This window comes from Opisthocomus hoazin, chromosome 21, assembly GCF_030867145.1.
Source record: "Opisthocomus hoazin isolate bOpiHoa1 chromosome 21, bOpiHoa1.hap1, whole genome shotgun sequence".
Taxonomy (NCBI): Eukaryota; Metazoa; Chordata; class Aves; order Opisthocomiformes; family Opisthocomidae; genus Opisthocomus; species Opisthocomus hoazin.
In genome coordinates this window covers 10,408,953-10,423,599 of record NC_134434.1, presented here as the reverse complement: position 1 = coordinate 10,423,599, position 14,647 = coordinate 10,408,953, and the positions used below count along the sequence as shown (strand labels likewise).

At 40.0% G+C, this 14,647-nt stretch overlaps 1 protein-coding gene across 4 annotated transcripts in view; it reads right to left on the bottom strand.

The window, feature by feature from the left end:
* The window catches only part of HELZ (helicase with zinc finger), a 96,072-nt gene that overhangs the window by 54,286 nt on the left and 27,139 nt on the right, over positions 1-14,647 (bottom strand). For all 4 annotated transcript variants that reach the window (XM_075440705.1, XM_075440707.1, XM_075440709.1 and 1 more), the window contains 5 exons: positions 14,236-14,311; positions 7,861-8,059; positions 6,663-6,770; positions 6,050-6,347; positions 2,504-2,771 (listed from right to left, as the gene is read on the bottom strand). In XM_075440705.1, the coding sequence (XP_075296820.1) occupies positions 2,504-2,771; positions 6,050-6,347; positions 6,663-6,770; positions 7,861-8,059; positions 14,236-14,311 (949 nt within the window). The remainder of the gene's footprint in view (positions 1-2,503; positions 2,772-6,049; positions 6,348-6,662; positions 6,771-7,860; positions 8,060-14,235; positions 14,312-14,647) is intronic.

Here is a 14,647-nt window from a genome sequence, read left to right as displayed (position 1 = left end):
CATTTCCTCTTACATTTATGCACGCAGAGTTCAGACAGGGTGTGCAGTGTGACACCCACCTATGTATTGATAAATGCAAGACATCGTAATGACAAAAGCAAATTTATTTTCCATCAAAGCCAGTATTTAAAAGTTTTCACAGCCTTGAGGATGAATCTGCTCTGTAATTCTGGTAGCAGACAGTGTACTGCATGGAAGGAGCTGTATATAACCTCACACATTCTTTAATGTTTCTACAAGAAAATGCACAGTATGTTCTAGCTGTTCCAGCAACTATATGCTGCTGTTCTTCTGCATGGGCAAGAGAGACAGGAAGTGTTTTAAAACCATCAACAGGTTTTATGTAGGGCAAAACTTTCCAAAACCAAACTAGTATCCAGATCCGAATGTTGTTTTGCTTTTTCTTAGAGTATGTTTGCATTTGGAAATTAGACCGCAGTAGCTTCTTTATTCTAACCTTTATTACTCTATTTTGTGATGTACTCACATGGAGTAATTTTTATAAATGCCTCTTGAAATATTAGAATAAACAGGACTTAAAAGTAAGGCTCCCTGAGACTATCCAGAATGAACTCCCTTGTAACTGAGTTCAAGACTTTTTAAAGCCACTGCAACCTTCATCCAGTACTTTTCAGTAGTATGATCCCACGTAAAGTCAGAAACAGTGCTTTACTAGAAAGTGAGAAATCACCATTCTTAAAACCCAAGAATTCCCTCCAGCCCTGAACTGCAGACACTCTTGTTATTCCAGTCTTGTCATAAGAGACCATGCTGACAACCCTACTACTTTTACGATACACATACACAAACCTATTAGAGCGTAGCAGCTCATCAACATGTTCACTCATGGCACCACTTCAGAGGTACTACAACGCACTCAAATTTGTATTTCCGGGCCCATTTCTAGGCTTGCAACCCTGACACTTCACTAGAGAATAACAAGCGTGTGATCTTAGCCGCAGAGGATCAGAAAAGTGTGCTAGTTTGAGCCTTGTTGCAATGAAGTGGGTCAGCCACAAGATCAAAAGAATATTTCTGTCATCAACATTAGCAAAGCAGAAGATTTCCAGAACATTATTAAAACTTACTTTTATTAATCTACTAGACAGAAAGAGCAATAACTTATCACCGCACCAAACTGTCCAAAGGGGAAGCCCTACACACAGGATGCACTTGCTACTCTCTCATTTCTACAGGCATGCTGCTCTTTGGTTTCCTACGTGGCATGAGAATGTAATTCTCAACATGAAAATTCACTCAGTACAAATAGTTTACTTTTATATCATATTACATAAAGTTTACTTTAAACATGCTTTTGTTTTAAAATGCCTTAGCAAAGTCAACCTGATTATAAATATGGATGATGGAGAATATTTCTGCAGGCTGAAAACAGCATTTAGGCATGACTCCTCTGTATGTTAGATTCCAGCTCAAGAGCAGAGCACAGCAGCAACGAAAGATACGAAGAAAAATAGTTCAAATATACTGCCCTTCATCGGAGATACAAAAGAGACGGAACCATTATTCTGCTGTAACAGCGTTAGAAATACAACTACTCATAGTATTTTCTTCCTAAATTCTAGAGGGGTGATTCTTCAGCTGAACCTCTGCAGCTCCAGGAGTGGTCCATCTTCTGATTTGGAACTTCATTGATAGAACTAAATTTGCTACCAAATTAGGTTAAAGTGAAGTTATACCTTTTTTACTTTCCATTCTGAGCAGTGCAACACTTTAAAACTCGTTCAAACCACAAAAGCGCAGGCAAAATTTTTAACCACACATATCAAAATACAGAAAAAAAGGCCCCATGAAAGTCTATATACGGGACGCTCACATCTTCTTCCTAACTCTGTATTTGTTCATGCAGCTAATCCAGTTGGGTAATATGTACCAAATACCTAAAGATATTACAGAACAACAAACAAAAATGTATACCATATGCCTTTTATTCACATGCTGATTTTCAGCCTATTTAGAGAATAAATATAAAAAAGTCAGCTGTCACATCATCATAAGATCAGTTTGATCCACCCACAATTCAACCTTTTTCTTAAGAAAAAAAATTATTTTACACTCTCTCAAGGCTTTTACACAAAGATCTCATACACTACTTTGCTACAACCTAGTTTCACCAAGGAACAAAAACATGATTCCTATTCTTCATATCTTTTTGTATAGAGAGCCAAAATCTATAAACAAAAATAATTATTATCCAGACATTAACAAAACATTGTACATTAGGTGTTTAATGCCTCCAACCGTAAGCATAGACTGATACATACAATTTGTTTTAAATGAATTATCAGTAAACTATATTTGTTAAGTACTAGTGACCTTTATCAAAAGTTACTATTTCCAGACTCATATCCCACATCACTTCCAAGAAACAGGAAGACCTAGTATCTTAAACAACCGCGTAGCTTTAATGAAAAAAGTTGCCAACCTCATTTTAACAGGACAGCAAGAAATATCTAAGCAGTATTCTTACAAAGGTATCACTTACTTGCTAACTTCCTTATACTGTGCTATTTCCTCAATATAAAGGAGGTCATGTAGCCGTGACTGATAGTTGGTCTTGGTCAATGATTTGTCCAGGACAGATTGTGTAAATAGCTGGTCAGCAGATAGAGGGATTTGGTATCTGGTAAGAAGGCTCTTCTCCAATTCAGTAGTTTCATTAGGCTCAAATTCTACAATAGTCTTAGAAGTAGAATCCCAACGCTTAGCTGTGGTTAGTAGCTGTTGCCGTGCATGCATCAGGTATTCAAGATCTGGATGCAGATACACAATAGGGAAAGCAATTAAGTTCAAACTCCATATATGTTTCTTTTTATTTAAAAAACAAACAAACAAAACAAACAAAACAAACAAACAAAAAAACACTACTAAAAATAATCCCATCAGAGATAAAAGCAGGTAAGAGTCTCCTCTGCTTATAACAGCTTTACCCAAGTTCACTGCTAGTCATTACCATCCCTACTTTTCAGGTGTACAGACAGAGCAAGCAGGCTCTCAAAAAAACCAGAAAATAAAATATTCTATAGATAGCAAATAGAACGAATACAGACAAACAAGGAAAGCACTTCTATTTCAGTAAGTGCAAGCAACTTTGAAGGACTTGACACTGCAATATGCTTTCAAAGCCTAACCACAACATCATCTCATTTCAAAAATTTAAAGTAGGGAATAACCTTACAATATATACTCCAAAATTTAGGCGGTAATAAAAACAAGTTGATAAACTAGCTGGTAAGAAGCCATTACACTTGCAACACTGACAGGCTTTAAAAAAAATTCTACAGTACGGTAATATGTGTATTCTGCAGACAGTTGCATTATATAGCTAAAGTCAAGTTTGCCAGGCAAAACTTTGGAAATGTAACCTAACATGACATGAAGTTAGAAAATTAAAAGGAAATTAATTTTTCAGCATACCCTAATTTCAGAGACCGCATAGCTTAAAGGAGAAACCGAAGACCAAGCACTGTCTACAGCCACCCACAATATATCCATTAACACCATAAACCCACTATGACAACACTGCACCAGTTAACAGAATTGCAGTTAAATTGCAGAGCTGAAAATATTTGGCATTTATAGTGAAACTGTATCTTAATGTATTATCTCTGAGTAAGATTTAAGATAGGTATCCAGGATATCACACCAACGCTGAAAAATGTGCAAAAAAGGACATGTTCAAATTCAAATTAAATACTTAACATCACCTTGATAGTCTTTATTTAAATAGAAGGAAAACAGCTTTTTACCAGAAGAAATCTCAGTTTAGCTTGACTATGACTACAGGAACACAGCTTATCTTACTCACTAATCTCTCAAGTTTGTGTTCACTAAGAAACCAAATTTAAATATCTACCTCAAGCACGAACCATATTAGTAGCTACAGCTGTATGGCAAGAAAATTCCATGTCTGTGTGATTTCTGTGTTTGAAATCTTCTCATCATAAATGAAGCATTCTCTGGTACTAACCATACCTCAGATCACAAAAGTTCAGGAATTACGCTGGGATTGAGTCCTTGTTTGCTGGACAGAGAGTCATTTAATTCCCAGCACTAGAGAGGCTTCTACTGGAAGCCTGACACAAACAGCTACTGGCACAGACTGCGCATGCAATGACCCTCTCAAAGAGCATTTTGTACATTCTCAGTGCACAGAAAACTTCTCTTTTTTTCATAGCAAATAAAGATTTCAAAATGCATAATAGAGGCTCCTCCATTAAAATATTTTAATGTTGACCTTTTTTTCCTGTCTAGGTATCTAGACAGGGCCTTGAATTACATGCAAATGTAGAGACCTTGGGCAGTTTTCTGTTTGAAAAGCACTTCCATGAGACCCCAATCCATATAAACCAAAAGCAAAGGAAACAATGGAATCAGATACATATCCAACATAGTTATCCCTTTCACTTGCCTGCTTACACACTTCTTCGATTACCTTAGCAAAAAGCCCACGATTTTGTACTTACATTTATCTGTAAAGCACCTAGCACTCTTTTCATTTGAAATAAGTATTAGCAACAACCTGCTTGAAGACTTCAGTCGCACGCAGACAAGCAACATGTGAAAAGGAAATCTGAGTAACTAATGCCAGATTGCTATCTCAACTTCATCCATCACTTTCACGTGGACTTGAACTGGCTGCTCCTCGCATTGCTCTGGTTAGTAGCTAGTTTAAGCCAACAAGGACCAAGACCACAGACTGATTTGACAGTAACTCTGACTTTGCAGGTAAGTCATGGCTTGGTTTTCTCGATCTTACACAGGTTTACAATAAAAGGACACTTGCTCTCCACAAACTCAATGTCTTAGAAAGCTCGTCAGCTGTGATTACCCACATTCTTACACAGAGATCATATAATAGTCCCTGAAAAGACCACAGCCTTGTTTCTAAGCATAGTTTCTTATTTGAAAGGCAATATTCTCTGCTTCACGAGACATTACAACCTGTACAGTCTTCTTGCTCTTGGCTACAAGTACTTGGGTCATCTGGAAAGATCAGTTCATGATCTTTGGTATTTGCTATTTATGGTTGCTTTTTGTTCATGCTGCAAACGCTAACCTGTTATATGAAAATACAAGCCAGGTACAGAAAACTGCTGTTTTCTTAGTTTCGTCCTTTTTCCTTCTTTTTCTTCTTCTTCCTGCTTACATTCCAGTGCTAAAATTCGTTTCTTTGGTGTTTGTATCTCTCAAATTTTCATAAAAATCACCATACTCTACCCCACCCCTTTGCTTGCTGCCAAGTGACACAGTGACCTATATTTAGCTCTCTTAATCTTCTACCACAAATCAAAGTGCTTCCGTCTTTTTTGCACCTCTTTGAACATCTTTCCCTTTGTTGACATATCTCTGATAATGGAGTTACTTCAGGTTTGAACTGAGAGGCACAGATCAATTTCAAACAGAATGCAACCCCTGCAGTAACATGTAGTTGGGGTTTTTTTTTTTACTGGAAGACACACAAAAATATAGTTACATTTTCTTTACATTTTCAAAATTCATGTCAACAGCAATTCATTGAGCACAAGCCTGTACTTTGTCTCTTGCCTTTGACAACCCTAGTCAGATATTGCAAAGGCAAAAAAACCAAAACAAACTTCTCAGATAGTCTGCTTTCATTATTGAATGAATTACCAGGTGTATTCTCACACAGAAACACTTCCTCTCTCTACTGGCCTTCTTCTTTGTGTTTAACATTTTCATCAATACATGAATGATTATAAAAAGATAAACATACTTTTACTTCCAGTGCTGTCTTCAGACATCAAACTACAAATTCCCAGCATTTTGACAAGATTTAGGAGCCATATCCCGACACTAAATAATAGACATACTCCAGTTATCTGCCTTATTTAGACCCTCTGAAGCTTTTGTCTACTATTTCTATTCATATATATGACGAACTTAACATACAGTAAAACACCTTCACTGGTTGTTAATACAGATGCTGTTTGCCCAGAAATGTGAAAAGGAAAGAGATAGCATGAAAGATTTCCACTACTCCAAAAAAAAAAAAATTTTAATACATTACCTTCAGTTGAAGCAGCATCAATCATTACTCGTTGCATGAGGACTGGTTCCAATCCAAAATCAAACACAACAGTTTGGCGAAAAGTTCCAAAGATTTCTGTGTTAAAGGCTATACTGACTTTGTATATATAATGATCTATTCCGTTCTGGACCATCTTTCCTCCTATCCATTCCTGACAGTTCTCTGGAACTTCTTGTGATACCTGGGTAGTGCTGTCTCCAGCAGATATTGCAACAATACTAAAATGTGGACGATGGGCATCATAAAGCAATGCCACTCGATACAGCATTCTTGCAGGCTATAAAAAAAATGTAAAGGTTAAAATGACAGTATGTTGGAAAATGGAAATTATTTCAGGAATATCTTCATTTGCAATCAGATAATGAGACCTCATAAGAACTTCTCAGAGCAGGTACAAGCCCTGTGTGCTTTCCAGAAATCTGGGCGGTCAACACATAATCGCCAGAGCTGCTGGAAGAAGAGAGAGAGAAGGGATGGTGCTAGAAGGTTTTCTATTTTAAGAAGAATTATGCAATTGAAATCTTAATCGCAAAAGGTTATGGGCTGCCTTCTAGTTATTATTGACCCACTTTCAAAAGATAAGTAGTCCTACCTTACAAGTGAGAGCAAATGTCCATGTCTGATGAGACTTTTTGGTGGTGACAGTTACCGACAGCTCAGGATTATGTTCTACTCTCACTCCTTCTACACATTCACTAAGCTAGATTAAAAGAAAAAGAAGATAACATTAAACTTCTACAGACAGTATCAAAATAAAAACATTCAGGAAATGGTAGTATTTTTTAACAGCAAGTGGAAAGAACGGTTTCCTATATTGTGCAGGATTGATGCAAGTCCTGCATAGGAATTAATGAAAATACATGCTAATACAGAGAGACAAGATAGCCAAATCTACTAGATCATATTATGTAAGCAAAGCATATAACCATTTAAGGGCAATTAACCCCAGGACCTGATTTCCAACTGCCAACTTAATTGTAAATGTTTAAAGTAGAACAAGATTTCATTTGGAAAGCAGAATCTGATACAACGAGGCCCAAAGACTGCATTTCCAGAAGACCCCAGATTTCACTGACATCAATAAGACTACTAGAGACATCAGGAAACTAGAATCAGGCTTTCTACTCATTAATGCATTTTTCAGAAAGTCCACTCTTCACAGATTTTAATCAACAATAGATGGACCGAAAACTCCTTAGGGTCAGTGGTAAGTAGAGCTGGTCGAATGCCACAAAAACTTTCTTTGGAATTCCAAACAGCTGCTAATTTTGATCCTATCCATACCCCGCACTCTTCTGTAATCAAACTTTTTTGAACATTTAGGGGATTGGCTGTTCTTCACACAAGTGCCTGCAGCTGCAGGCACAGAAAAGGAGCCATGCACAAACAAGAGTATTCTCCACTAAGTCGTGAAAGCTTCGCCATTTATTGTTCTCCAGTTTAAAAAGTTCTGCCATCTAGTCAAGGAACAGGAACAATACCATGAGACTTGGCTGACCCATCCCGCACTGGGGATAGTAAATATGCATAATGAACAAGCTGTGATTAACCCATAAACTGTAATTCACAAACTCTACTGAATTCCTGAAAAGAACGAGCACATTTCCAGAAATCAGCCTGTCTCTGGTATCTTTGCAAGAAGACATTGGGCAGGATGGAAAGGAAAGCAAATTGGTTGAACAATTTCTTGGTACGGAGTAATTCGACCAGCTCTGATAGAAAGGGCCAAAAACAGGCTCATCTGTTAGTTTTAAATATGAGCACACAGGGAAGTAGTGTATTTTCCTTACCACTTTCTCAGGAGATAACGAATTCATCCATTTCTCAATCAAGGTTTCCATATAACTGCCCGAACATTGTTTGTTTTCCTTCTGCTGTTTTAATCTGATCAAGCGGGAAGCATATCGTTTTTGCCATTCTGTTAGCTCTTCCTGGGAATGTGCTGAAGTACACTGTGCACCGTACCTGCAGATCCCTTGCTCTAAAAATCTACATAAAATAGGAAAAACGATTACGCCTTGAAATTTTCGGTCTCCAATTAAGAAAAGAAATTTATCAAAATTTTACTTTTAAAGCCAGAAGGACATTCTTTAAGTCTCTCTCACAGAACTAAAGGCAGTTTAGTCCATGTGAACTTATCTGGATATATATACATCTACGCTGCATTTCATAAGAGAGGCACCAGCCTCTCTTACTCCAAAGTCCAGAAAAGTATATCAGATTTCTTTGAAACAGAGGGCAACACAAGCCTTCTTAAGAAATTTCCAGCTTCAAACAAGAAGGAATCAAGTGTTTGTACAGCAATTAACACAATGAGATACTGGACCATCCCTGAAATGATTAGGCGCTATATTAATATGAATAAAACACTGTTAGTCAGGGGCAAAGGGAAGATACAGCAAATTTTCTCCAATAGTTACGTTATTAGCTAATAAACAGGCATTCAGCAGTTTTTTTCCTGAAGCAACAGTGACATCACATGGTCTTTTCTATTATATACACCTACACAGAAATCATCTCTCAAGGAAAATGTTTAATCCTCCTCTTTGTAAAGGGTGTATCAGGATCTATTTTTGCAGAGGTTAAGGATTTGGTAAAGAAGTACATTTTTCATTTAATGGCATGTGCTGATGCATCAAAATTAATGACCTTCCAAACACCTGTATGCAATTTAGGCATTCTAGTTCTCAGAATTTATTGCAAGTCTGGGCAAATGCCTGTATAACTTGGGAGTTATTTTTAGAATTAAACTTTGTATTAAAATCATGAAACACAAGGCAGTAGCTGCACCTTTATAGTTCTTCAAAATCAAAGCACTTCAATAGATGACAAAAAGAAGAATAAAATGGGGGGGGGTAAGTTCTGAAGGTACTAAGAAAGTATTGGATATACAGAATGAACAACAGGCCAGGAGGCTATTTTGTTCGTTTGATTCTCATAAGAAGACTATAAAGAACTAATGCAAGCATCACATTTATTATAAATAAAGCCAGGCAGGTTGATTTCTGTCAGCACAGTAAGTTTACAGAAACTCTGTAAACATAATAACTATATTTTAATTTCAGGTGGATATCTATGTATGTACTTATATTAAGAATCTCTTCCTACGGTGATGAGTTACCGTAAAAAAGAAAAGATACACCAAGACTAAATTAATACATCAAGTCAGGACTCACATCATTGATGATGACAGCAGAAGGGGATCACTGATTGAATAACCTTTCTGTAGTAAATGTATTATGTAGGGTAAAGTGAATTAGAATGTGAGCTTTGAGCTAGGTGATAAAACAACTAACACCTGACTATCACATGAAAACCTTGCAGCAAAAGTACCAGGATATCTAGGCCACACTTGTATTAGTGGTTAGAATTTGATTTAGATTTAAATTTGATTTACAAGAAATCTAAATTTGAAGCATCACTGAGTCTATGATTAAAAAACTGGTTCACAAATTTATCTATACCTTATTAGAGTGATTAAATGAGCAAGACTAGTCATAGGTAGCACAAGAGAGGAAACAAAGTGAAACGAAGCTGCATGACTGAATACGCCTGTAAAACTGCCTTTTTATTCAGGGAAAGACAGCTATACAATGTGCACTTGCAGCCTAGAAAGCCACCCATGTCCTGGGCTGAATCAAAAGCAGCGTGGCCAGCAGGTGAAAGGACATGATTCTGCCTCTCTACTCTGTTCTGGTGAGGCCCCACCTGGAGTTCTGCATCCAGCTCTGGAGCCCTCAGCACAGGAAAGACATGGACCTGCTGGAGCGGGTCCAGAGGAGGGCCACAAAAATGATCAGAGGGATGGAACACCTCTCCTATGAGCAAAGGCTGAGAGCGCTGGGGTTGTTCAGCCTGGACAAGAGAAGACTCCAAGGAGACCTAACTGTGTCCTTCCAGTACCTAAAGGGAGGTACAAGCAAGCTGGAGATGGAGTTTTTACAACGATGTTTAGTGACAGGACAAGGGGTAATGGCTGGTAACCTGGTCTAGAGGAAGGTGTCCCTGCCCAAGGTGTCTTCCAACGCAAACCATTGTAAGATTCTATGGTTTGCCACTCTCTACTTTCAACCTTAATAAATTATCTCATACAAACAGGACATATGGAATTTAAGGGTTACATATTCAGAGTTTTCAATTTCTACAAGTGTTTAACTGTGACACTGGATGACAAAGCCGTAAAAAAAAAAATATTCAGGCTTTCTTGTCTTCTAGGCATTATTCATTCCTGTTTCACAAATAATAAATGCTGGTCAGTACTGGGCCCAGTCTTGTTTAACTTCTTCATCAACGACCTGGATGAAGAGTTAGAATGTACCCTCAGCAAGTTTGCTGATGACACCAAACTGGGAGGAGCGGTGGATACACTGGCAGGCTGTGCTGCCATTCAGCGTGACCTGGATAGGCTGGGGAGTTGGGCAGAGAGGAACCTTATGAGGTTCTACAAGGGCAAGTGCAGGGTCCTGCACCTGGGGAGGAACAACCCCAGGCACCAGTACAGGCTTGGGGCAGAGCTGCTGGAGTGCAGCTCTGTGGAGAGGGACCTGGGAGTGCTGCTGGATGACAGGTTGACCATGAGCCAGCAGTGTGTCCTGGCTGCCAAGAAGGCTAATGGGATTCTGGGATGCATTAGGAGGAGTGTGGCCAGTAGGTCGAGGGAGGTTCTCCTTCCTCTCTACTCAGCCCTAGTGAGGCCTCATCTGGAGTACTGTGTCCAGTTCTGGGCTCCCCAGTTCAAGAAAGATGGGGAGCTACTGGAGAGAGTCCACCGGAGGGCTACAAGGATGATGAGGGGACTGGAACATCTCCCCTACGAGGAGAGGCTGAGGGAGCTGGGCTTGTTCAGCCTGAAGAAGAGAAGGCTGAGAGGGGACCTTATAAATGCTTATATCTCAAGGGTGGGTGTCAGGAGAATGGGGCCAGACTCTTTTCAGTGCTGCCCAGCGACAGGACAAGGGGCAACCAGCACAAACTTAAGCACACGAAGTTCCAGCTGAACATGAGGAAGAACTTCTTCCCTCTGAGGGTGACGGAGCCCTGACACAGGCTGCCCAGGGAGGTTGTGGAGTCTCCTTCTCTGGAGATATTCCAGACCCGCCTGGACGTGGTGCTGTGCAGCCTGCTCTGGGTGACCCTGCTTTGGCAGGGGGGTTGGACTGGGTGACCCACAGAGGTCCCTTCCAACCCCGAATATTCTGTGATTCTGTGAGGTTCAGAGTCACCAACAGATTATAGAGATTCAAAAGAAAATTTATCATATGTGCATACTAGGAAGACCTAATACTCAGAATTTCCCTAGTTCCCTTCCACTTCCCCTTTAAGAAAAAATTAAGTATTTAAAGGTTTAAAATAAGCATGACATATATCATGATGTTACTAAAGGCGCTCTCAAGATATATGCCTTAATATATTTTTAAATTAAAATATTTTTCTTGGCAGTCAGAATCACAGAATCACAGAATAGTAGGGGTTGGAAGGGACCTCTGTGGGTCATCTAGTCCAACCCCCCCGCCGAAGCAGGGTCACCTACAGCAGGCTGCACAGGACCTTGTCCAGGCGGGTCTTGAATATCTCCAGAGAAGGAGACTCCACAACCTCCCTGGGCAGCCTGTTCCAGTGCTCCGTCACCCTCAGAGAGAAGAAGTTCCTCCTCATGTTCAGACGGAACTTCCTGTGCCTCAGTTTGTGCCCATTACCCCTTGTCCTGTCACTGGGCACCACTGAAAAGAGCTTGGCCCCATCCTCCTGACACCCACCCTTCAGATATTTGTAGGCATTTATAAGGTCCCCTCGCAGCCTTCTCTTCTTCAGGCTGAACAAGCCCAGCTCCCTCAGCCTCTCCTCATAGGAGAGATGCTCCAGTCCCCTCATTATCCTTGTAGCCCTCCGCTGGACTCTCTCCAGTAGCTCTTCATCTTTCTTGAACTGGGGAGCCCAGAACTGGACACAGTACTCTAGATGAGGCCTCACTAGGGCTGAGTAGAGGGGAAGGAGAACCTCCCTTGACCTGCTGGCCACACTCCTCCTAATGCACCCCAGGATGCCATTGGCCTTCTTGGCACCCAGGGCACACTGCTGGCTCATAGTTAACCTGTCGTCCACCAGGACACCCAGGTCCCTCTCCGCAGAGCTGCTCTCCAGCAGGTCCACCCCAAGCCTGTACTGGTGCATGAGGTTGTTCCTCCCCAGATGCAGGACCCTGCACTTGCCCTTGTTGAACCTCATCAGGTTCCTCTCTGCCCAGCTCTCCAGCCTATCCAGGTCACGCTGAATGGCAGCACAGCCTTCTGGTGTATCTACCACACCTCCCAGTTTGGTGTCGTCAGCAAACTTGCTGAGGGTACATTCTAACTCTTCATCCAGGTCGTTGATGAAGAAGTTAAACAAGACTGGGCCCAGTTCTGACCCCTGAGGGACACCACTTGTCACCAGCCTCCAACTAGACTCAGCGCCGCTGATGACAACCCTCTGAGTTCTGCCATTCAGCCAGTTCTCTATCCACTTCACCGACCACTCATCCAGCCCACACTTCCTCAGCTTCCCCAGGAGGATATCATGGGAGACTGTGTCGAAAGCCTTGCTGAAGTCAAGGTAGATAACATCCACAGCTCTCCCTTCGTCTACCCAGCCAGTCATGTCATCGTAGAAAGCTATCAGATTGGTCAGGCATGATTTCCCCTTGGTGAATCCATGCTGACTACTCCTGATAACCAGTCAATTCCTGTATTTTTATTGCAAATTTTCCAATTCACCATTGCATTAGAATGCTGAAGTACAGTTATGATTTTCATGGCCCAAAGTAAATGAAGTGCAAGCATAAAAAAATTGTTGACTTGTTCTTATTAGCTATGTAACAGATTTAAAATCAAGCGGTTTTCCTTTTCATTATTTAATAGGAAGGCATATTACTTTAAAATTTGTCATCATTATGCAATTTTTCCAAGTTCTCATTGTTCATATTTTAATAGACACTTTTTTCCTCATTTTTAATTCCTTATTTAATACCTCCTGCAATTCCATAGCTTCATTATCTAGAATAAGTATGCTGTACTCCTACTGCTTTATGGCACACAGGGGAAAAATAAACCACAGCTTCAAAAATTCATATTCAGTACTTGTAACTGCCTCCTCATAAGGAACTAAAATCTTTAGTCCATGGTAAGAATGACACTGTTCCTATGGATTTGCTGAGCAAGGCACATCCTTCTCACTGTCAGGGTCAACAGTGTGCATAAAGCTAATTACAGCTTTAGTGGAAAGGTGTTTCAGAGCAATAGTTGGAAACGCGGTAGAGATGTTAGTCAACAGAAAATCATCATAAGCTAAAAATTGTAAATATCCAATTTTTAAGAACTGCTGAATATGCACCAGATACAATAAAAGTCGACAAGAGTTGCCAAGGTTTAGCATCACACCAAAAGTAGCCCAAATTCAGTGATTCAGTCATGTAATTTAAAGAGCAGGTCAGATTCCTGGCATTTTTTTAAATCAATGTATTTGCTACAGTTACAGATATGGCAGAATCAAGTGCATAATGATGGTTCCTCCTCATATTTATTAGTACAGTTTTATGTAAGTAATGACAATCAACAACACAAACTACAGGCAATATTGACTAGTAGACTGAAAAAGACAATGAGGAGAAACTCTACTACAAGCCACTGAACCTTCAGGAAGGCAGTTCCCACCTGTATACTTGAGCTTATGCAAAACTGAAATAATGAGATCCAGAGGGCAATTCTACAAACATTTTTTCTATCCGAAGACAAAGAGCATCTATCAACAGAGCCCATTTGTCTGAAGGCATGCACCCTATCTGCTGTCCACACGCACTTCGGTGTGCTTCAGTCTGCTTATGCTGTTGTCTGTGGGAACTTTTCACATCTCCGAAATTATAAAAATTAGAAAAGGTAGGGGAAAAAGACAGATGCTGACCTGTCACTAGAAAACTGGTCCTCAAGCCACTCTCTTTTGAAAATGGAGCTAATGATTCCATTTTACAAACTGAGCTGCTTCTGGACAAACTGACCCTTCCAAAACAAATTAACTCCTGTTCTAACAGGTACCTTCATTCTCCTGACCTCTTAATCATTCTGTCACCAGCTAAGTAAAAGAGGAAGCATTATGATCCCTTGAAGAATGTTCACATAAAACAATGACTTTACCTTTTACATAGCGTATATTCTTCACTGCTTGTGACTCCCCTGGGTGGAGGGCGGAACTGCCAGCCATCCCGGGACCCTGCAGAACAGTCAAAATTCAGGTTACTTTTCTAATTGCCAATTATTTCTGAGTTGGATAGTAACTGCCCAGGGAACCATAGCTCTAAACATCAACCCACAGTGTATTTGTACAAAAGCAAAATTATCCACCAAAAATTAATTTTCAATCCCTTAAAAAATTAATTTAGAACAAAGGTCCAAAGGCTGTGAAGGGAAGTTTCAAACAACTTGCAGAATGGAGCAGGCTCCGATACAGTACTTTGACCAATAAATAGAAACTTCTGCCTCCAAATTCAGTCACTGATAAGATAATTCCACCTCAACCCCCAGGGCTCGTCACAATAGTCAAGCCCCT